This window comes from Siniperca chuatsi, linkage group LG7 (assembly GCF_020085105.1).
Source record: "Siniperca chuatsi isolate FFG_IHB_CAS linkage group LG7, ASM2008510v1, whole genome shotgun sequence".
Taxonomy (NCBI): domain Eukaryota; kingdom Metazoa; phylum Chordata; class Actinopteri; order Centrarchiformes; family Sinipercidae; genus Siniperca; species Siniperca chuatsi.
Genome location: NC_058048.1, coordinates 30,656,900 through 30,678,802, shown reverse-complemented (window position 1 = coordinate 30,678,802; position 21,903 = coordinate 30,656,900). Strand labels below are relative to the sequence as shown.

The 21,903-nt window shown below is 42.4% G+C and overlaps 1 protein-coding gene across 8 annotated transcripts in view; it reads left to right on the top strand.

The window, feature by feature from the left end:
• plekhg2 (pleckstrin homology domain containing, family G (with RhoGef domain) member 2) overlaps nt 1–21,903 on the top strand; it is a 100,494-nt gene that overhangs the window by 45,504 nt on the left and 33,087 nt on the right. For 7 of the 8 annotated variants that reach the window (XM_044201544.1, XM_044201542.1, XM_044201541.1 and 4 more), the window contains 2 exons: nt 12,283–12,349; nt 14,406–14,452. In XM_044201544.1, coding sequence (XP_044057479.1) covers nt 12,283–12,349; nt 14,406–14,452 — 114 coding nt within the window. Of the gene's footprint in view, nt 1–11,419; nt 12,199–12,282; nt 12,350–14,405; nt 14,453–21,903 lie in introns of those variants that run through there. The other variant, XM_044201546.1, reaches the window with a different exon arrangement.

The window sequence follows — 21,903 nt, the reverse complement described above, 5'->3', positions numbered from 1 at the left end:
GCGACGCATTTTAATCTGAAGGTGTTTTGTACAATCTCAGCACCAGGTATAATTTTTTTTTATCTCTTCTAGTTTTCATGTTGAACTGTGAACCTCTGAGGCAGAAATCTGCTCGAGTGCTTTACAGGTGAAAACAGGAAGAGGGCGCTGTTTGTCCTCAGCAAAGAGAGGTAAAGCGTTTCGAGTTTCTGTTGCTGGTCAGAGGAGTGAGACGCTAATGAAACTCGCCACGATATACAATAATACTTTAAGCTATCGTAGAAAAGGTTTCAGTCGTAGTCGTCTGGACGCTGTTTTCAGAATCAAGACGTTTCGGCTCCCATCCGGAAGTCATTCTCAATTGTGAAAAAATGGGACGGGAACTAGAAATTTAAGCTACTCTGTGTTACATAAGCCCCGCCCTCAGGAAGGAGTCTACCTGAGTATCTGTTGATTAGCTAGTTTCACCTGAAACTGACCTAATAGTTTCCATGATGGCCCAGTAATCAGTAATCAGGCCTATTGTTTTCTGGCTGCACCTCCCTCATCACTGTTAAGTACCTGATTAGCATGTGATTGGCGTGACCAATGTGCTAATACACTGTGGTAAACTTTGGGCAGATTGAATCTCAGACCACCATTTCTGTTCAAAGGGGGGGGTTCCCCTTCTGTGTTTGTCTGTGTGTATGTGTGTGTGTGTGTGTGTGTGTGTGTGTTTCTCTTTGAACAGAAATGGTGGTCTGAGATTCAATCTGCCCAAAGTTTACCACAGTGTATTAACACCGTGGTCACGCGAATCATATGCTAATCAGGTACTTATGACGAATGAGGGACTACACCGTCTTAATACTTTGAGCTGCAGTTCCACTAATGGCCACTAGATGCTGCGTAAGAAAACTCTGAGTATATTGACCTGAATGGAAACCCTGAACATATTTCTATAAATATATAAAAAATTGTAAATAGTTTTTTCCAAATAAAGTCCAACACTTCACGCCTGGTTCACGCGTACAGACCCGGCCTCTCACAAAGTAGTTCCATACACCATTTTTTATTCAAATCCTTTATGGAGCCAGGACAGTCACTTTAAAACTTGGCACTGAAAACAAAACCTGAACTGAAAAAGTAAACATTGGCACTGAAAATTATTTCATTTTATTTTGATATTTTTTGCATCCTGATGTGTTTTTCCAACAATTTCTTCAGATTTTTGTATTCATGCCACACTTTTGTGACTTTTGAGCCTTGAATCGCGGTGGGCATCGTCGGGGTGGAATCTGAAGGTTCAAATCACAAAGAATGACATCTTGTTGTGTCCGTGGTGTTTGAGTTCGTATGTGTGACCCGGGGGCGAGAAGAAGCGGCGGCAGCAGACCGACACACAGCCAGCAGGACGTATCCCTCCACTGCAGCTCAGCAACACAGCCTGTGGAAAAACCAACAGGGAACTTTGTTCCGTAGAGACTTTAACTTTGGAAGATCCCACGTGATTTCTTTAACTCAAGCTGTTGAAGCCTCATAGTAGCTTTGGCTGAAGTCATTTTTCCACAGAAAGAAGACTTTCTGTCTATCTTTTTACCGTGTAGTCGTGTTAGTGTGGACAGCGGGAATGGTTACAGAGAGCAGCAGCTGTTTCAGTGTTCATAGTGGGCATGTGAGTATCAAGATAGTCTTGAACAAACTCCTTCTCATGTGAGCGACAAGAGATACGCTTCATCGATTCATCGCTGCAGTATTGAGACTATATAGACTACTAGTATAAGTGTGCTTGTCTTAGTTCCACCCAGGCTCCACCTACTTGGCCCAAACTGTTGAAGTAAATGTATGTAAGTCCAAAAAAGCCACTAAAACTAAAACCTCTAAAATATGTTGTCTCCAGATTTTAAGGTGGGTATTAAAGGGTTAAAGTGATGCTTTATAAGTGATAGTATTTCCAGTAGCAGGACGTCTCCCAGTGAAACAAATCCACCTTAAAAAGGCCTTAACTGAGCTTAAACGTTTCACTGTTCCTGATTTATTCGCGACTCTCTTCACTTTACTGATAGTGGAAACTGAAATCACATTACACGACTGTAAGTGAGTAATCACAATCTGGTCGGCCTGTTCAAGAGAAATAAAGGAGATAAAGATGACGCGCCTCCCCACCCTGCAGTGAGTCGAAGTATTTGTGTTGGATGAGTGAACTCGTGGCTCAGACCGCAGTGACGGCCCTGATGATAAACCGCTGTCAGAGACTCCGTCGTATCGAAGCACTTTCCACTTCGTCTCTGCTGTTTCCCCCTCTGCCGGGTCGTACATCAAACGCACCTGAAGCAGCCGGCTGCTCTTGGCTCTGCCGCTGCCGCTGATTGCAGGTTCGTCCTGATGATAGAAAGAACTGAGGTTTTGTGCCGTGGTGGTCCTGGACCAGCTGTTAGACTTCAGAGACCCCCCATCAGAGAGAGACATCCACTGCACCACATCTCAGCAGGAGAAATCTTACTTTTTACTCCACTACATTAGTTTAACAGCTATCGCTATATAAAACATACAATCATCTTGTAAAACATGATGCGTTCTTATACATCAAACTACCAAATAGTTTATAAAAGGTTTTTAAAATGTTGCTTCTCCTCGACAATATTAACTTACACTTTAATATATCAGTAAATTCCAATAATGTATATGATAAATACAACACTCCACATAGTGCCTATGATTTAACTTGCGTTCAACTTTTAATCCATTATCTTTGTACTTCTGAACCTCACAGGACTGAGCTGATAAAGCAGCTTTTATTTATCTCCTCATATGTTCTTTCTTCTCTCCTTTTATCACATTTCTCTTACATAACTGTCCTCCTCCTCCTCCTCCTCATCTATCATCAGTGTAGTTTAGCAGCGTGTATCAGATGCCACACAGTCAGCTGCTGTTTATCACTCTGTTAAAGAGTCGACTCGCTGTGTGTGAGGATGAAAACCAGACACTGACCCGTTGTGCTTGGTTTGGCCCCGGCCTGCATCAGAGGGCCCGGCTCGGGCGTTCAGGGTTTGGGGGTCAGGGTTAGGTTTGTGTATTTAGCGGCTAAAACCCTTGAGAAAAGAAGTGAGATGATAATATGTGTCGTGCAGCTGAGGCGTGAAAGAAAAAAGAAACGAAAGGTCACTGAAGCAAAAAAATAAATAAATAAATTAGAGAATTAATCATCACAAGTTAAGTGAAGAGAAAGAGAAGTGAAAGAAAATGCATGAGGTAGGTACTGAGTCTGGAAGAAGTTAACTGTTTGACTGACACGAGCTGCAGCCAATCAGAAACTACAATAGGAATTCACATGAGCTGGAGGCGGGGTTTGTTTGGCAGCCAGTGAGACAGAATAAATCAGATGTGAAATACGAAAACAAAGAACTGGACCAGTCCTTCAACCATTTAGTTCAATAGGAAACTGCTCTGAGTATTCTGGGAATTAGAATTAGGTTTAAAGATAAAAGATGAGATACTAAAACATTCTGTCAGGAAAAGGGTTAAATAAGCTTTTGGTGGAAAGAAAGTTTAAAAAGAGTTCAAAATGCTTTCCTTCCTTCCTTCCCGGCAGCCATTTTGTTTAATTTCAATTCTATGAAAATCAGCCTGAAGGGAAGTGAAACTTTCTGCAGAGAAGTCCATCACAGTTAATGTTTAGTCAGTTTTACTTAATGCATTTCAAAGCCCCTCCTCCACCCAGCATCCACCTGCAGCGTCTGAGTCCGTCAGCGTCATCGCTCCCCACTTCCTGCCGTCCGGAGCTCCGAACATTAATGCTGAACATATTCTACATTCACATCACAGTCTGAACTGTGTAAAACGTATGTTATCATCACGTAGTGATGCAGGTAGAAAAACTCTCCCTGTTTGTGCGTTCAAGAACTAATCTTCATACAAACAAAACGTGTTTCTGTCTTGTACCAACAGAACATCACACAATATGTGAGCAAACGGGCGTCAAACTGCTGCTTTTGAACGCCACTCTCATTTAATTTTCAGAAACAGAAAACAGTTTTTGAATACATATTTTTTTTGTTTTCCGAGATATTTCCGGAGCTGTCTCACGTTTTCAATTCATCTTAATATTTCGCAGCTGTGAGTTGCTCCTCTTTCTTTTTTTTTGCATTGCATTATGGGACAATAGTGTATCAACAGCACACTCCAAAATAAAAGCATTTTTTTAGTATTATTATTATATTAGTTTAGTATTCGCGCTGACTTTTGTGAGTATACTATACTATACACACACTTCGAGTGTGAACATACTGCAAACTCCAAACCTGCTCAGACTTAATATGTAGTATGGATTGGTGACAACACGGCCCCTGGAGACACTTTTCAGCAACTTACTGTCAAATCATGGCTGTTGCATGTTCTTAAACGCACCATTCAGGAGAACTTCAGTCAGCTGGTCTCTGGTCAAACAATGAGAGTGTAAATTTGACCAAGTACAAACACTGATGCATGCCGTCTTTAGTCTCTGCGGGTTGATTTTCACAGAAATAAAGTGAAACCAGCAGCTGATTGGAGAGAAGATTGATCGATCTGAACGCTGATGGAGGATTTCGGAAAACGATCAAAATAAAAACACAGGTCTTTTAATCCACAGACAGTAACCAGGCTGGAGTTATTATGGTTTTTGTCATCTAACTTAAACTCTGTTATATATGTAAATTAATATAGACTGACTCTTTGACATATGCACAAATCTGAGTGAAAATACATTTTCAGAAAACGCGAAACAAAACGGTTGGTACGGTCCTTCAACAGCTCTCCTCTCTCGTAGAAAAGGTTTCAGTCGTAGTCGTCTGGAAGCTGTTTTCAGTATCAAGACGTTTCGGCTCCCATCCGGAAGTCATTCTCAATTGTGAAAAAATGGGACGGGAACTGGAAATTTAAGCTACTCTGTGTTACATAAGCCCCGCCCTCAGGGAGGAGTCTACCTGAGTATCTGTTGATTAGCTAGTTTCACCTGAAACTGACCTAATAGTTTCCATGATGGCCCAGTAATCAGTAATCAGGCCTATTGTTTTCTGGCTGCACCTCCCTCATCACTGTTAAGTACCTGATTAGCATCTAAGCCATTTTTGTGAAAAAAGAAAACCCCTCTTTGAACAGAAATGGTGGTCTGAGATTCAATCTGCCCAAAGTTTACCACAGTGTATTAACACCGTGGTCACGCCAATCACATGCTAATCAGGTACTTAACAGTGATGAGGGAGGTGCAGCCAGAAAACAATAGGCCTGATTACTGATTACTGGGCCATCATGGAAACTATTAGGTCAGTTTCAGGTGAAACTAGCTAATCAACAGATACTCAGGTAGACTCCTTCCTGAGGGCGGGGCTTATGTAACACAGAGTAGCTTAAATTTCTAGTTCCTGTCCCATTTTTTCACAATTGAGAATGACTTCCGGATGGGAGCCGAAACGTCTTGATTCTGAAAACAGCGTCCAGACGACTACGACTGAAACCTTTTCTACGATAGAACGCTCCTGGACGAATGAGGGACTACACCGTCTCAGCTCTCCTCTCTGTTTTTTTTTATCCTGTCTTCCTTCTTTTCCTCAAACTGTTTGACTTTATTCCCACAATAAAGTTTTCCTCTCTGTCTTTAATTATCAGCTGTAATTGTTTCTGTGTTTACTGATGTCTTCTCTCTGACCCTCTGTCAGTCAGTTTCTTCATTTTCTTTCGGTCATATTAAACAGTTTTTACTGTGGCATGGTTTCTCTCTCTCTCTCTCTCTCTCTGCTTGTCACTGTCTCTCCACCCGCCCAGCCTCTCCCCTCCCTCGCCCCTCTGTGGTCACTCCATAAAAAAAACAAAAAGAAAAACACACAGAATTCCCTCTTCCTCTCCCACAATCCCCCACTAATGATGTCCGCCGGCCACAAAACGAGGCCTGACGCCAGAGGAGAGAGAGCGAGTGAGGGATGAGAGGAGTGTGTGTGTGTGTGTTTGTGATAATGAGAGACTTGATTCCAGCTTGTTATCTAAGAATGCAGTGAAAGTCCTGTGGTGTAACCTCATATCTGTGTGTGTGTGTGTGTTTTAAAACTTAAACATTCTTGGCGAAGAAACAGACCTCACATATCTCTAATTTAATCTCCTTACTATCTTCTACCCTTCATTTATTATTTACGTCCCTTCACACTGCTCCTGGCTGCAAAATGGGACTGTAAAGACTGTTTGAGCACCTTGTAAACCTTGAAACTCTAAAACAAGGATTTTATTTTCAACTTCAGCTCCCATGAGCCTCCTCTGTGTCCAATAGAGAGCCGAAGTGAACTTCCTGGTTCTGTTCGAAAAGTAAGAAAACGAAAGAAAATCCCATTAACATTTGTAACTACGCTAATAACTTAAAATCCAGCCTGGTCGCGTGGCTCGCTTTGACGGTAGTATTTTGAAAGTCGATCTAACATGGCTGTTTATTCAATACGTCTGTTTTTTAGCAGCCTTTAACGAACACCATTTCCCACAAGCCCTAGTTGTCACAGCTCCACAGAAGAGGAGAGTCCACGAGCGGTCCCAGCTAGCTCAGACACGTTCGTGTCATCAGACAACTCAAGACGGTGACAGCAGAGTTGGTCGTGTGAGGGTTAAAAATATTGTACATTGACAATATACTGTAGATCTGCATCCATCACATTTGTGTTTAATTACAGCGAACGACAGACTTTGGCTGATGTGAGTCGTCCATATTTGTTTGGTCTTCAGGCAGACATATCTGAGCTTTCAGAAAAGTCGTAGTTAGGACTTGAATGTCGTACAGACAGTAATCACTTTACCAGCAGCAGAGTGGCTGTAAGTGTAAGATAATATACGACCCCTCCCACCAGGTGAAAACAAGCAAAAATCAAAGTGCCAAAAACTGCAGTTCCTCAAACGGCCACTTGAGGCTCCAAAAGCGAGTCAGTCCCCACAGAGCCCCGTGGTAAAACGCCGAACTTTACAGCAGAAATAAACACGTTTACAGCCTGGTACAAAAAGCGGTCTTGGTCTCTAAAGCTAATTTCCCAATTCAAGACAGCTGTGAGGGGGGTGAATGTTTTTTTGTAACTCACCTGTTTAAATTATATTAAGGCTTAAAATTCTGCATAATTTGAGTGATGCCGTCACAGGTGGCAGCAACCAGGCTTCATTCGGCCCGCCTCAGCTCCACGGCGGAGTCAGGCACTGCCGAGATGGCGTCAGCCGGAGCCACCACACTGAGCTTCACAACTGCTCTTCAGAAACCAGTGGGTGGTGTCACGGAGACTACGTCCATATTTTAGACTGTCTACGGGTGAAAAAAACTACAGAAGTGTCAATAAACTGGTGTCAAACGGCTCCAAACATCTGAATAAATCCAAGATTAACACCAAGAGATTCAGCTAACTAAAAAGCTACGTCGGGCTTAATTTCCATTTATCTGGTGTGACTATAAAACTAGTGATGGGGGTCACCATCTTGGAATAATGCATGTGCAATGTGTCTTAAACACCCAGTCAGTACTCACTATGAGTGGACCGTACAGTGTGCTATATCAAAGAAGACTCGACAGCAGACACGTCCCCCCCCCCCCGTTAAAATGATAATGTTTATTCCACACAAGGCTAATCGCATTGACTCCTGCTTCTTGCTACTGTAGCTAAACACCTTTTGCGAAGGTTAGAATAGGATCAGGGAACCAAAAAAACTATAAACTGTATAAACGGACTTATTCATCTCTGTTTGACCCTGCTGTTCAGTTCTGTTCGGCCCTATTAGGCCTTGTTTGGTCCAGTTTGTCCATGTTGTTAGGTCCTGATCAGTCCTGTTCAGTCCTGTTTGACCCTGTTAGGTCCGAACAAGTTGAACAGAACCAGACAAATGGACTAAACAGGAACAAAAAAGCGGTTTTGGTTTTGTTTGTTCCTTTTTGGCCCAGTTGTTTGGTTCTGTGTAGTCCTGGTTGACCCTGTTTGGTCCTCCTTGGTCATATTTGAGGCGTTTAGAAATAGAAATGAGGCTGAACTGTGAATAATTTGTTTCCTCAGTGGGAATTTAACCCTCAACCTCTAGTGTAACACTGATGCTGTGGGTTTCCTCTCCTTGTTTTTCCTCTCCTTGTTTTCTCCTCTCCTCTCCTCTCCTTGTCTCCTCCTCTCCTCTCCTTGTCTCCTCTCCTCTCTTCTCCTCACCTTGTCTCCTCCTCTCCTCACCTTGTCTCCTCCTCTCCTCTCCTTGTCTCCTCCTCTCCTCTCCTTGTCTCCTCCTCTCCTCACCTTGTCTCTCTCTCTCTCCTCTCCTTGTCTCTCCTCCTCTCCTCTCCTTGTCTCCTCCTCTCCTCACCTTGTCTCCTCTCCTCTCTTCTCCTCACCTTGTCTCCTCCTCTCCTCTCCTTGTCTCCTCTCCTGGTTTCTTCTCCTCACCTTGTCTCCTCCTCTCCTCTCCTTGTCTCCTCCTCTCCTCACCTTGTCTCCTCCTCTCCTCTCCTTGTCTCCTCCTCTCCTCTCCTTGTCTCCTCTCCTCTCTTCTCCTCACCTTGTCTCCTCCTCTCCTCACCTTGTCTCCTCCTCTCCTCTCCTTGTCTCCTCCTCTCCTTTCCTTGTCTCCTCTCCTCTCTTCTCCTCACCTTGTCTCCTCCTCTCCTCTCCTTGTCTCCTCCTCCCCTCTCCTTGTCTCCTCTCCTCTCCAGATTTACGATCCTCTTTAAAATCTCGTCAGGTATTTGGATTTCCTCCTCTCTCTCACACTCATCCATGAGGACATATCAGTTCATTTTTAATGTTTCTCTCTCTCTCCTCTGTTTTACAGCTGTCTGATGTAATGTAAAATATATTTAGCAGTAAAACCCCTCCATTGAAATCACCGAGGCTCCAGCAGCTCCAGCGTTTCCTGATATATTGTTTAGTGAGCTGCAGTTTTCAGATGTCATCAGACATTTGGCCTGTGTTTCTGCCTAGCAACAAAAATCTGTTCCAGGAAGTAAAAAGTAAATGTGAACTTCTCAGAGATTGTTCCAGAAGTTTTCCTGCAACAGTTCATTTTACTGTTGGAGTTCTGAGTGTTATCTTTTAACTGTACGGTGGGGAAATAACCAGTTTCTGCTGCACAGAGGTCTTTAAAGGTCCTCAACACATACATGAGCAGGGAAATATTCAGTGTACATCATATAGATGAGGAAATGTTAAATAGCTGCAAAGTCAAACCATATTCCATATTTTTCACTTTTCATGTTTTATTTTTCCAAGTGTAAAATAAACAAATGTTCATGATATAGATTAGTTTGAATTTGAGCTCTATTACTATTGATTATTTTCATAATTGAGAATTCTGCTGACTATTCAGATGATTCACTGAGTAATCAGATAAAAATATTACGTTGTTTTTTTTTTAGAGCAAGAGTGAATATAAGAGAAATACTGGAGGACGGTCTCTTTAAAAATGAACAAATACTAGTTTCATTGTACAAAAGCAAAACTGAATGAATTTACATTAACACCATTACTTGAGACTTGGCCATTATTTGAATACTGGCTTTTATTTGAGAATTTAGAGTATTTAGAATTGCATCGAACAGTAAGTTGCTATTGAAACGTAAACTATCGATATTAATTTAACCTGGTATCTCTATCCTTTGTGATATTTTCTCACAAGTTCTAGTAGGACTGGAGAGTAGAGTTAAGGCCATGAAATACTCAGAATGAATTAGTTCGTACCGCTTGTTTTCCGACCACATCCGAAGGCCAAAGTGTTTATAGCCACGCTTGTAGGTGGGGTGAAAAACCTGCTGTCTTTCCTTGAATACATTCATGGTGTTTTACACTCGAAAAATGACCAAAGTAGAGCTTGAGAGGAGTTAAAATCCAGCCTACTTTCACACCTCCACACACCTGTCCAATCACTGAGCTCCCACACCAGAACGGCTGCTCGACAATCTGACAAACACTTCATTTGAAACAAACCGACCCCGTAACATAACTGAGACGCATAAAATTTCCTTTCCTTCTTTCTTTTTTACTGTAAAATCTTTGTTGCCATAACGTCTGCCTCCCGTGAATTCTGAAATATTATTGGATGCACGCTGTGGAGGTCATATATGAGACCAATTTGGTTGAACTTTGGCTGCCAGGAAATCAGACAAAATAATGGCGTTGCTCTGTGCAGTGTCACAGTTTTCCATGTGGGCGTCAATGTTGAACAATAAGTTTCCTTTCTTTGCAGAAAATTTCTTTCATGAAAATCACTCTGTCTCTCTGACTCTCAGCGTATCTGTGAGAAATTACAACATAAATTACATACATAAAGCATATATAAATAAAGTGAACGTCTTGAGGACTGAGCCAAGCTTACATTACAGCTTTTTCCCCCACTGACCATGTGGTGTTAACATGTTTCAGAGAAAGTCACTGAACACATGAATGAGTCTGAAAATGAGCCATAAGAGAGAAAACAAGAAAAAAACTTTTGTTCGAGGCCTTGATGCCTCTTGGCTCCTCTACTGGACCAGTTTAGTTTCCACAGCAGGACTCAAATTGTTCAATCTGGTGTCCATCTTTTGATTTGTCCTGTATGTTGATCTAACGGAGATCGTGTGAGGCTTCAAGACAACCTGATCAGTGTTTTTATATCCTCATTGAGCATGAAATGAGCAGATGTAACAGATGTTTCTCTGACAGACCCAGGTGAAGCTCTCACTGCAGTGGGGTCAGAGGTCAGAGGGTGGGGCTTGCACTTGGGCTGTAATCCCGGTCAGGGTTCAGGTAGAAACATCCAACAAAGGTTCTTTCAGACAAACTGGATTGCTGTTGACGTGAACAGTTTCAAACACACACACACACACAACCACACACAGGTTACTGTTACACATGTCTGTGTTTAAAAATGATTTTTTTTTTGTATGGAAATCTCTTTTTGTGAATCTGTGTATTGTGTGTGTATGAATGTGCGTGTTAGCAGGGTTGTACTGAAACAGATAGATGGATGGATGGATGAAGAGAATTAAGATGGAGAGATAAAGAAATTACTTCTGGGAATTGGCTGTATCTGTGTGTGTGTGTGTGAGTAGCTGCAGTGTTTGGGACTTGGCAGGATGGAGGGATGACGATGAGGATGAATTGTGGGAACGGAGGGAGAGTTTTCAGGATGAACGCCTGCCAGCTGTAACAGTCTGCAGGTCCTGGAGTCAGTTTAGTGTCACACTAACCTTCATGTGTTTCCACGTCGACTCTTTCAGACTCTTCTCACTGTGACTTGAACTGTACAGTAACTACAATAGGATTGTTTCTTATTATAGTGTTAATGGTTTCCATGGCTCCTAGCAAAGCAAACTGGCCGTGAATCAGAGTTTTACTAAAACTGTGGGAGAAATGTTTATGCTGTTTTCTATCTGTGGTTGTCAGTGTGCTTCAAGCTGGAGGGCTGTAGCAGGAACAGGATCCTGCAGGTCCTGCAAGACCCGACATGAGAAGATGCAGACACAGGATGTATTTACTGTAATTATGGATGCACCAATCCAACTCTTTTTCTCTCCTGATACCAATTCAGATGCCAAAACTCATCTGCTGATACAGAGTACCAATCTGATACCAGTGCTCTTGTCCTCCCAAATTTAAACTCTGTAGACCTCACTGCGTGGAACTCTGTTGGATCATTTTTATGTAAGTTAACGTGAGGCCAGAGATTGTTGTGGCACTAAAAACTGCAGCCCAACACGACTCCGAATAGCTGAAACTCATATTTTATAGCAGCCCTGACAAAGAAGCTGTATTTAAAGCGGATCAGTCACGTCTTGCCGATACCCGATCGGTGCATCCCGAACTGTAATGTAAGCAGGAGCAGGTGGCCAGCATCACCATCGTGGGTTGAGTGAGGGATGAAATGTGATATATCCTGGTACCACTCGTCCATGCAAAGCTTTCATGCTCACTCCTTTGTTCACTTCTTTGGAGAATTTGACAAAAAAGAATATTAACTCAAGGTCAGTGTAGTACTTGACCTGTCCTGGCCTCAACCCCATCCAACACCTTTGGGATGAACTGGAACGCCGACTGTGAACCAGACCTGATCGCCCGACCTCGGTGTTGGACCTCACTGACGAGCTGGTGTCTGAATGGGAGCAAATTCCTGCAGCAGGTTCAACATCTGGAGGAAAGACTGACACCAGAAGAGTGGAGGCTGTAAGAGCAGCACATTAATGAACATGGTGTTGGACTCGTGTGCTCAGCTATCACACATGGCTGCAATGCTCAGGTGTCTTCATACTTCTGGCCGTGTAGTTGCTAGCTTACATGTCAAAGAAAATCCACTCTAACTTGCCTGTCTGTGTCTCCTCAGTGATCTCCTGGAGGATTTAGAGAGGAGCTCTCACGCAGCAGCCATCGCAGAGTGCTTTGTAGAAAGGGTGAGTACAGTACAGCTGAGTGTGTGTGTGTGTGTGTGTGTGTGTGTGTGTGTCGGACAGTAGTGATATTGTTCTCACATGTTACAGCACAGAGACAGACAGTATGGAAATGTTGTCTGAGCAGCTGACTGCAGGCCTCTGGACTGCGATGTCTATCTGACTAACATTTTTAGAGTCTAGAGTGAGATATCTCGGCGACTACTGTTCGGATCGCCATTACATTTACGGTCACGACCCCCAGAGGAAGAATCCTAATGATTTTGGTGACACCCTAACCTTTTCCCCTAGCGCCACCATCAGGTCAAAATTTCAACTTGTACACAAGAAAGATCAAAATCTAACATGTAGATTGACGTGAAAACGTCCTGATCCCACTCCTGGTCTCCAGAAGATGAACCATATAGAGTTTAATGAAATTAAATTTGCTATGAACATATTAATGACTCCACGACTTTACCTCTAGCGCCACCCTCAGGACAAACAGCACAGTTTTAGCTCCACATCTGTTAAGGATCCACGGGCACTGAAACTCTAGCTTGTACTTTATTTTCATTCATTTTTAAATCTAAATTCTTTTCTTAATTTTTTTAAATCACGTTTAAATTTAAATTTTTTAAATTTTTTTTAACTTTATGTCCTCCATTCTACTAGAATACGCTCTTCTCTGTATTACTGTCAGGTACGTTTGTGCTGATTCGTGTACTACAGATGTCTGAGCTTCAGGAGGTTTGATGTTTTGTTCAGACTGAAGCTGAACTGAACTTCCTGTCTGTTTCACAGCAGTGGACATTAGATTAAACTGTTAGAGATGACCAGAGTTATTTAAAGACCTGTGTGTGTGTGTGTGTGTAGAGTGTCTAACACAGTGCTGTCTTTCTCTGTGACCTCCTGACTGACTGATGTGCTGACAGGAAGTGATAGTTTTAAAAAACACTAAAAGGCTGTGGAGAGGGAAGAACAGCAGTAGGAGGAAGAGCCAGAGAGAAGGTGATCCGATCTTTCGGTTAAACCTTTACCTTGTTTCAGTGGTCCTACCTGTCCAGGGACCGCAGGTAGGGAGTAGCTCGGATCTCAGTCTGGTACAAAACAAACTGCTTGAGATTAATGCCTAATCGTATATGTTCCCTGATACATAAATCAAATCAGTGGAAAAAATAAAAACAGCTACGAGGCGTCATATATAAGCTTTCTGTCCTGTTTTTATAGTGTTTATAGTGTATCATATTGTTTGCTAGTACTTTCTCCTGTGTGCACTGACGTAAAGGCGAGCTGCTGTAACAAAGAGTTTCCCTTCGGGGATCAATAAAGTATTTCTGATTCAGATTCCAGTTAGGCTGTAGGTTGTGATTCATATGAGCATTAACTGGAACTCTGATACATGTAAGAAAGCTGCAGGGGAGGTGATGGAGTGTATCTGTGAGTCACTTCAGATGTGTCTCTGTTGTACATGTTGGGTGGGTGAGAAGTGGGGATTCAGACGTGGGAAAAGATGGAGAGTTTAACTCGAGTCCACTTCGTTTCTGCTATTTTAACAGTTAAGAGGAAGGAGAAAGAAATGGAGAGGAATGTGACTCGCAGCTGACTGTTTGAGGGTTTATGTATTAATACACGGGGGAAAAGTGAAAAAGAGTTTCAGACCTCTGAGATGTTAGAGGAGGAGGAGGAGGAGGAAGATCGGGTCAGCTGATGGAGGTAATCCACCTATGAAGTGGTTTTATGACCAAAAACAATCAACATGAAGAAGCTGTACTTCCTGAATAATATCATTCGCAGTTATATCAATCAGTTAACATCAAAAAACTGTTCTTCTTGATGAGTCCGATTCGAATAATATCACATTTTCGACATACATATTAAATATTCAATCATGTGTTGTTTCATCGCTGATTTTGATGAATTTGTTCAGAATGAAAACATTCAAAATAATATCACTGTCTCTTTTTAAATCTCCCGTGTGATTCTCCCATGAAGTGAAGGATGAGTGACGGAGTGATGAAAGAAGTTGCTTTCTTTCTCCTCCTCTCTAATGTTTGATCTCTCATCCTTTTTTTTTTAGAGTGAAGCCTTTGACATCTACACACTCTACTGCATGAACTACCCCAAGTAAGTGGAATTAAATGTATTCAATTAAATTAGTCTGAACTAATTGCCCGTTGGGACTGTGCTGGCTGTGTGTTGTAGATGCGGTTGTGTTCGCTGTCAATGTAACATGTTGAACGCATCCATCATGTCATGCGACTGCAACATCCCCGGTTCTTATCTGTAGCTTCAGCCTCTTTACATCGGCTCCCTGTTGGTTTCAGGACTGACTTTAAGATCTTGTTAATTCCTTTTAAGGCTCTTCATGGCTCCAGATTATATTTTAGACCTTGTAATCCCTTATGAACCTTCACGTAGTCTGAGATCTTCGGGCAGGGGTCTCCTGTCTGTTCCTGAGTCCAGGATGGAAACTAAGGGGGACAGAGCTTTGGCCATCAGGGCCCCGAGGCTCTGGAACAACCTGCCCGAAGACATCAGGCTGTCTGAGTCAGAGTCTTCGTTTAAGTCTCGTCTCAAAACACATTTTTATCTGAAAGCAGATCCTGATTTTACCTGAACTGGCTGTTTACTTTATTTCTTTATATTTCATCATTCACTGTGGTGTTTTATTTCTCTTGTTGTGAAGCACTTTGTACTTTGTTTTGATAAGTGCTCTATAAATAAAGTTTTATTATTATTACTAGTTACTTTACAAATTAAGATTTTACATAAAAAAAAACATATAATCCGTTTATAAAATACAGTAGTTAAAGATTAAACCAGTGGCTGGTCTAGTTTCATGTCTTGTTGATGAGACTCTTCCCCTCTAAACCTTTCAGATGGTTACCCACCACCCCCTCCTGGACGCCCCCCGGTAGATAAACCATGATGAAGTGCCCTCTGGGGGCCCTACATGCTAGAACATTAGCTGGCCTCTGCGTGCCTCTAAATGGTTAAATAGTAAATAGTTCCGTGTGTTTTAAGACAGAGGTTGTAGTTACACTTTAAATCTGAGTCACATGATAAAACAGTTTTAATCTGAACCTGGCTTTGGGACTGTTTCACCATAAATGCATCACAACCTTCTGCATGCACCTCTCAAACCGCCATCACTGACTGTAATGCTTCTGAACTTTTACTAAAGTAAGATTTAATGGGAGCACGTTCTGTGAATAAAGAACAAATAAAGTAGAATTCAATGTGGAAAAAATGATGAACGTATATGATGACAGCAGACAACAGATAAAAAAAATTGAGGCACTTTATTCAAAAACATAAAACAATATAAGATATTAATATGAAATTATAAGCGAATGGATGACATAGAAATAAATAAAGATACATGTGACAAGACACACGAGAATTTATCAATGCAGATGACAATTGTAAAAATGATACGAGTACATTTGTTAATGGATAATGTGAGAGCACAGGACCAAAGATAAGAGTAGAGAATCGAGTGGAGAATGAATAGAACTGCATAATGGTTCCTTTCCTTTCCTTGAATGAAAACGTGGACGATGAACTTCCTACATGTTTTGTCCACAGGAATGTTCAGCTAACAGCTACTTCCCAGATCACTGTTAGATTTGCTCCATGACCTCTCCTCTGCACACTGCGGCCTCTAGGGGACGCCAGCAGGACTTCACTTGTTTTATAACTTGAGTGAGTTTGACGCTGAAACATGTTGAAACCCTGCTGTGAAGCTTCAACACAAACAGACGTCAGTGAGAAAATGTACATTTTTCTTTAGTCTGTTCCTGATAAACGGACTCTCCTCAGGCGGACGGGTTCGCTCCGACGGCGAGCGAGGATGTGTGAAGCGTCTGTTTTACGATGAGAGTAAATGTGTTTTAGTAGAAACATAAAATGAAGTAAAATAGAAGGAGAGCGAGGCGAGTGGAGGTGCTGAAAGGTCTGCTTTATGGAGCAGAGGACGAGTTTGTAGCAGGAGCTGTATCTCATCCAGCACAACACACACACACACACACACACACACACACACACACATCCTCCTCAAACTGTCTGACAGATGTTTGGCTTCAGTATGTGTGTGTGTGTGTGTGTTACTTCATGTTTCACATCTTTGAAACATGAAGTGCTTGTGTGCATCTCACTTTTGTCACAAAACCAAAACTTTGGTTTTGATTCTGACACAAAGTCATGAATTTCGACAGTGGATCCTTTTTGATTCTCGTTAGAAAAAAAAAAAAGAAACAGTCACACAGCAGGTTTTATTTTTCCACACATTCATATTGTTCTCAAACGCAAGTAACAGCAATGTGAACAGTAAGTATAATGAAAGTCACATCTGAACTGAAAACAGTAAATTTAATAAATGAAAAATCAGAACACTAGCATCTGTTGTTTGTAAAGATATTGTTCTGCATAACGCACGTGCGTGACTGCTGTCGTCTCTTCTGTGTTCAAGCAGCTTTTAACAGAAGACATGAGGCGACACTGATGGCGAGTGTCCCAGGGTGCAAAGGGCCTGGGCCAGGTTGAGGACAGTCGCAGTAAGATTAAGAATTACTACATTATAGTTTTATGGTTAGGGTAAACATTATTACACACCAGCAGGTAAAAGGTGCCACCTACCTGGATTAATCAGTGACTGGATGCCTCAGGTGCATGCTGGGTCTAGCTGAATGTGCTTCAGTGGTGACTTCTACCTTCAGTGAGGCTTTCAGGCCTTTCAGACATTTATGACGACCCCTGTCACAGGTGTGACCGCAGAGCTCTTATTCCTAGTGAAACTGCTCACCACTTTAACACGCCGGGCAGGACTCTTGAGAGTGAGTAAAGGTGAGCTGCGTCAGACGGCCGATTTGCATTTGGCCGGTAATACTGGCATTTATTTTCACCCAGTGTGGTTTCCTCATGGATGCACACGGACGGTTATTATGGTGTGGAGCTCTGGTGAGTGGTGAAGTCGAGTCTGTGGCTGTAGATGCTACCAATCGACCGGGAAAAGAGAGTGTGCACTGAGGCGGCAGGGCTCGCTGGGCAGAGGTCACGAGTCTTTCTAGCACTCAGCTGACAAATATTAAAAACTTTGGGGACAAGTTGGACAAGAGAGTGGACTGGTCATTTTCTCCACTGAGAATGAGAGCGAGAAGCAGCTGATTGTGGAGGATTTGGTGGAGTGCACTGTGTAACACACTGAAACAATATGGTCATCAGTGACTGATGGGTCTCAGCCCACTCCATTGCAGTGACAAAGACAAAAAAGCTTAGCAGAGCGAGAGGTGCTCGCAACTGCACGAGAAAGTCCAATATAGTCCGAAACACAAAAACATGTCTGCGCTAGTGATCGCATACGCAGGGACTGGCAAGAGCAGCGGCATCATCAAAGCACTCTTAAAAAGCATTAGTGTGTTTAAAAATGCTGTTGTTGTGCGACGCTTGCTGTGCTCTTTTTTCAGTACAGATGCTCACCAGTCGTCGGCCTGTTTCTCTCTTCCTTCACCCTCTTTGTCTCAGTCTCTCTGTGCGTTTGTCTTTTATTCTCTGTAGTCTGAGAATCACTGCTGACAGACAGATGTTTGGCCTGACTGGATCACTGCCCAGCTCTGTGTGTGTGTGTGTGTGTGTGTGTGTGTGTGTGTGCCTACATCTGTCTGCATGTTAATACACTTAAATCATTGCATATATACACAGTAAACGCCTCCATCAACATGCATATCCCTCCGTGTGTGTGTGTGTGTGTGTTTAAATCCCTTCAGTGTACCCAGTCTGTCAGTTTACATCGTCAGTGTGGAAGTCGACCCCTCCTTCACCTCGGTCCACTCTCTGCTCTCTGCCTGTCGCCTCCTTAAAGCTCCATTAAACTCCAATAAAAATAAGTAGGTCAAATACTTTCAGACCACCAAACTAAAAAACTCCGTCCGTCTCCAGCTTTCAGTGCTGCACCGCTGCTTCTTCTGCTGGATCCTTTCAGGCCTCGCAGTTCCAAACTGATTTATTCTGCTGCTGCATGTTGGTTACATTTCAGTCATGGGCATGATTTTTTTCCTGGGGTGTGCCAAAAACACATGAATCTATATACAAAGCCTACAAACTGTGCAGAGATCTCACATCTCCATTCATTATTAGGTCAGTTTATCAGCGGATTGTGAAAACATCCACCTCATCATCAAATAAGAACAGATAACCAAACCACCAACCTGTAAAACCAAAGCAAAATAAATAATTAGCGTAAAAAAATGAAGATTGGGTGGCACACACCCAAACACAAACATACAGGCAGGCCACTGTACATGTCGTCCTCTGCTGTGTAAATTCACGCCTCGCTCTCCTTCTATTTTACTTCATTTTATGTTTCTACGAGACAGTAATGTAATCACCAGAAGAGAAGACAGTTGGTCTCTGCTCTGCATATTTCCACTGTGATCCGCTGGGTCAGATTTGGAGGGAAATGTGCTGGATTGCAGGTTTCTGAACTCCAGTGTAGCCCCGCGGGGAACACGAGATGAGAGTCTTTGTTTGGTTAGTTATCCTGCGTAAAAAGAGAAATAACAAAATGGCTCCAGGAATGCAGCTTCTTTGCCATCTGAAATTGCCAACAGCAGAATTAAAGTACTTTAAGGAGATCTTTTTCTTTCACAAATATCATAACACTTTGTATCAGCGTAATGTATCATGTAATAGGCTGCCATTAAAATGACATTAACAGACATGGATGTAATCTCAGTAGGTAGATACAGAGGGAGGATTGAGACAGATGCTGAGCTAATTTATGCTGCTAAGCTGCACTTGGATGCTGTTTGCAATGCTGTGAGTTGATGAGCTGTAGAGCCAGGGGGCCTTGGAGGCTGGGCGGGGGTGACGTCTTTAAAGCCAAGTTCTAACAGAACAGGAATGGCCAGACCCAACACACATGAAAGTGAAAGTATACGTAAGAGTGCAGGTTATTGAGTTTAGATCGGGTCCTGCATGGGAAATGTTAAACATTTTGAAATGTTCACTGTCATCTTGGGTCAAGAAGACAGTTGAGCTGTGATTGGCAGTGCAACCCGTTTCTTCCCCTGATCCTGATTCGCTGCCCTCTTCCTCTCCCATTTACACTTACAGTTCACAACTTGTTCGTGTTTTGCCAAAACAACACGGAGGAAAGCCTAGAACAGTTACTGTGACCCAAATATGAAGCTTGGTTTGCGTAGCTTGGTTCTCATGATCACTGAAAGGAACACTGACAAATGTGAAGCATTCATGCGATCATGAGCAACAAACCCTCCCGAAACGCATCATTTCAGAGAGAACGGGTTGAAAGAAAAGGGCATGGTACATTATAATCACCATCATCACAAGAATAAATCATAATAAAATGTTTTGTTGTGGAAAAAAGTTAAAATTGTTTTCTTTTGTATAAATAAAGCCAAAATATTTAGTTTACAACAGGACTGCAGTCGTCCACTTCCTATTTCTGGTTGTGCTGATGGTCCAGTTTAAACGCAGAGTTTGAAAATGTGACATGCAGCCACTTCATGCATCTTCACAGAGATCAGACAGCTGTCTGATATCAAAACAGTCAAGTGTAATTGCAGCCATGAAGCTGATTGAAATCTGATTGTTTAAACCATTTCTGGAGGAGTTTTGAGACACATTCTAACCAGATGTTGAAAAATATGCATCCATCTTCCCAAGACACCTACGATGATACAGAGACATTTACAGTATGTGATCCCTGATCAGTGCAACCACTGACTACTCTGCTTTGCTCTGGTCTGTACGGACAAGAGCACCGTGAGTAAGAGAAGACATGTTAAACTTTAGTCTCACTCTGAGTCCACCCATGCGACTCATCCATGTGTTAGTTTTGCTACTGAAGGTTATCAGCAATGACCCATAAACTGTTATTGTTGTAACTTAACTGCTAAAGTGCAGAAGTTATTCTTCTTCTGGGGTTTTTGTCAGATACCAAACAGTCTCATGTGTATTACCACCAGCCTCTGGACTGGAGTAGAGTCTACACTGATTTCAATCAGGAGAGACTTGGCGACTTGAGTCTTTGGCGCTTAGACGCCGTGGGGAGATTCTGGTAATGGAGGCGTCTGCCCTGAGCAGCAGCAGAATAAATCCCCCCATGGAGACCAGACAAGAAGAAGAAACTGTTTGGATTCAGTGATGGACAATAATTACATGATAAGATGGAGATATTTTGTAGTTTGCATGTTCCTGTGATACATGGTGGTGTGCCAATACAGAACTTGGCTCTGTGAAGGGACTTTGGTGTAGCCCTTCTACTCTTCCTCCAAACAGATGTCTCACCACTGCACTGGATGGAGGGGCAATCCAAACTGAGGTTACATGTTAGCCTGGTTCTAGACCTCCGAATCATCTACAGTTTGTTCAGCGATTGAAATTGGTCTGGTGTTGTGCTCACTGACGGCTGCTGAATAAACAACCTAGCCGATCAGAGCGTTGTAGGTGGGACTGAGGATGGGGATGTCACCGTCTTGAGCCAGAGCCAGAAAAACGGCCACAATAATGGGGACAATGGGGCTCCTAACAACCTCTACCACAGCTCCTGTGTCGACTAAAAATGACGTCGACAGGAGGGATTGTGAGAGTAAAATAACCCTTCTGCTGTCGTTTTCTTTTACTGTGTATGATTCATGAATGAAGGTCCAAAGTCAGGTTATTTACCATAGGCACAGCATCAATATTGTAGCTTCAATTAAGTATTGAAAGAAGCAGATACACAATATACAGTATATATGATACTGACATACAGTGGAAAAGTCATTTGGATACCTGGAACCTACTTTTAGCAAATGCAAACTTAAGGGTAGATGGAAGGGGAAAATATAGAGTTGAGGAGGTTAATAGTATTTTGAGTGGCTGTGCAGACTGCAGGCTGGTGTTATGTTACCTCTGATTGGTGGAGATGAATTCAGGCTCCTGGGAGCAGCTGTAATTATCTACAGTCTGTGAGAATATGGCTTCAATTTGTACTGGAATAAGGACCAACAGAGACCAGCACTGATTTCTCTCTGTGTGTATCACATAATCTATACACATATCTGTTCAGAGAATGAATACAACATGAGGTAAATAGATAATAAATTAACAACTTAACCTCTGTGTGTCTTTTACATGCTGCTGGAAAAAATACCACAAAGGTGAGTTTCATGGGCAGGAAGTTTTCTGAGGGTGATTTGATGGGAATCTTTCCAAGCACAGTTTCTAGGAATGTCTCTGGTGTACATTTTTCATATCTGCCATATGCTTTAAATTCTTCATGCAGAGGTCATTGTTTATCTGAGGCTGAAGTCAGTTTCCTTCAATCTGGTTTTGTCTGAGATCACAGACTACAGCTTCACTTCTCCGCTGTTTTAGACGACTGTGGAGGACTTGGTCTTTGTTGTGGCTGTTTAGACTGTGGCATTTGTATGAATGCAAATGTTTTGTCCTCTTACATCGGAATTCATGCTTGTCGCGTTTCTTGCGATGACCATATGCCTGAAAACTTCTGTACTCCAGTGCAGAAAAAGGCACAAAAGTCCTGCTAGCATCCCCTAGAGCCTGCAGTG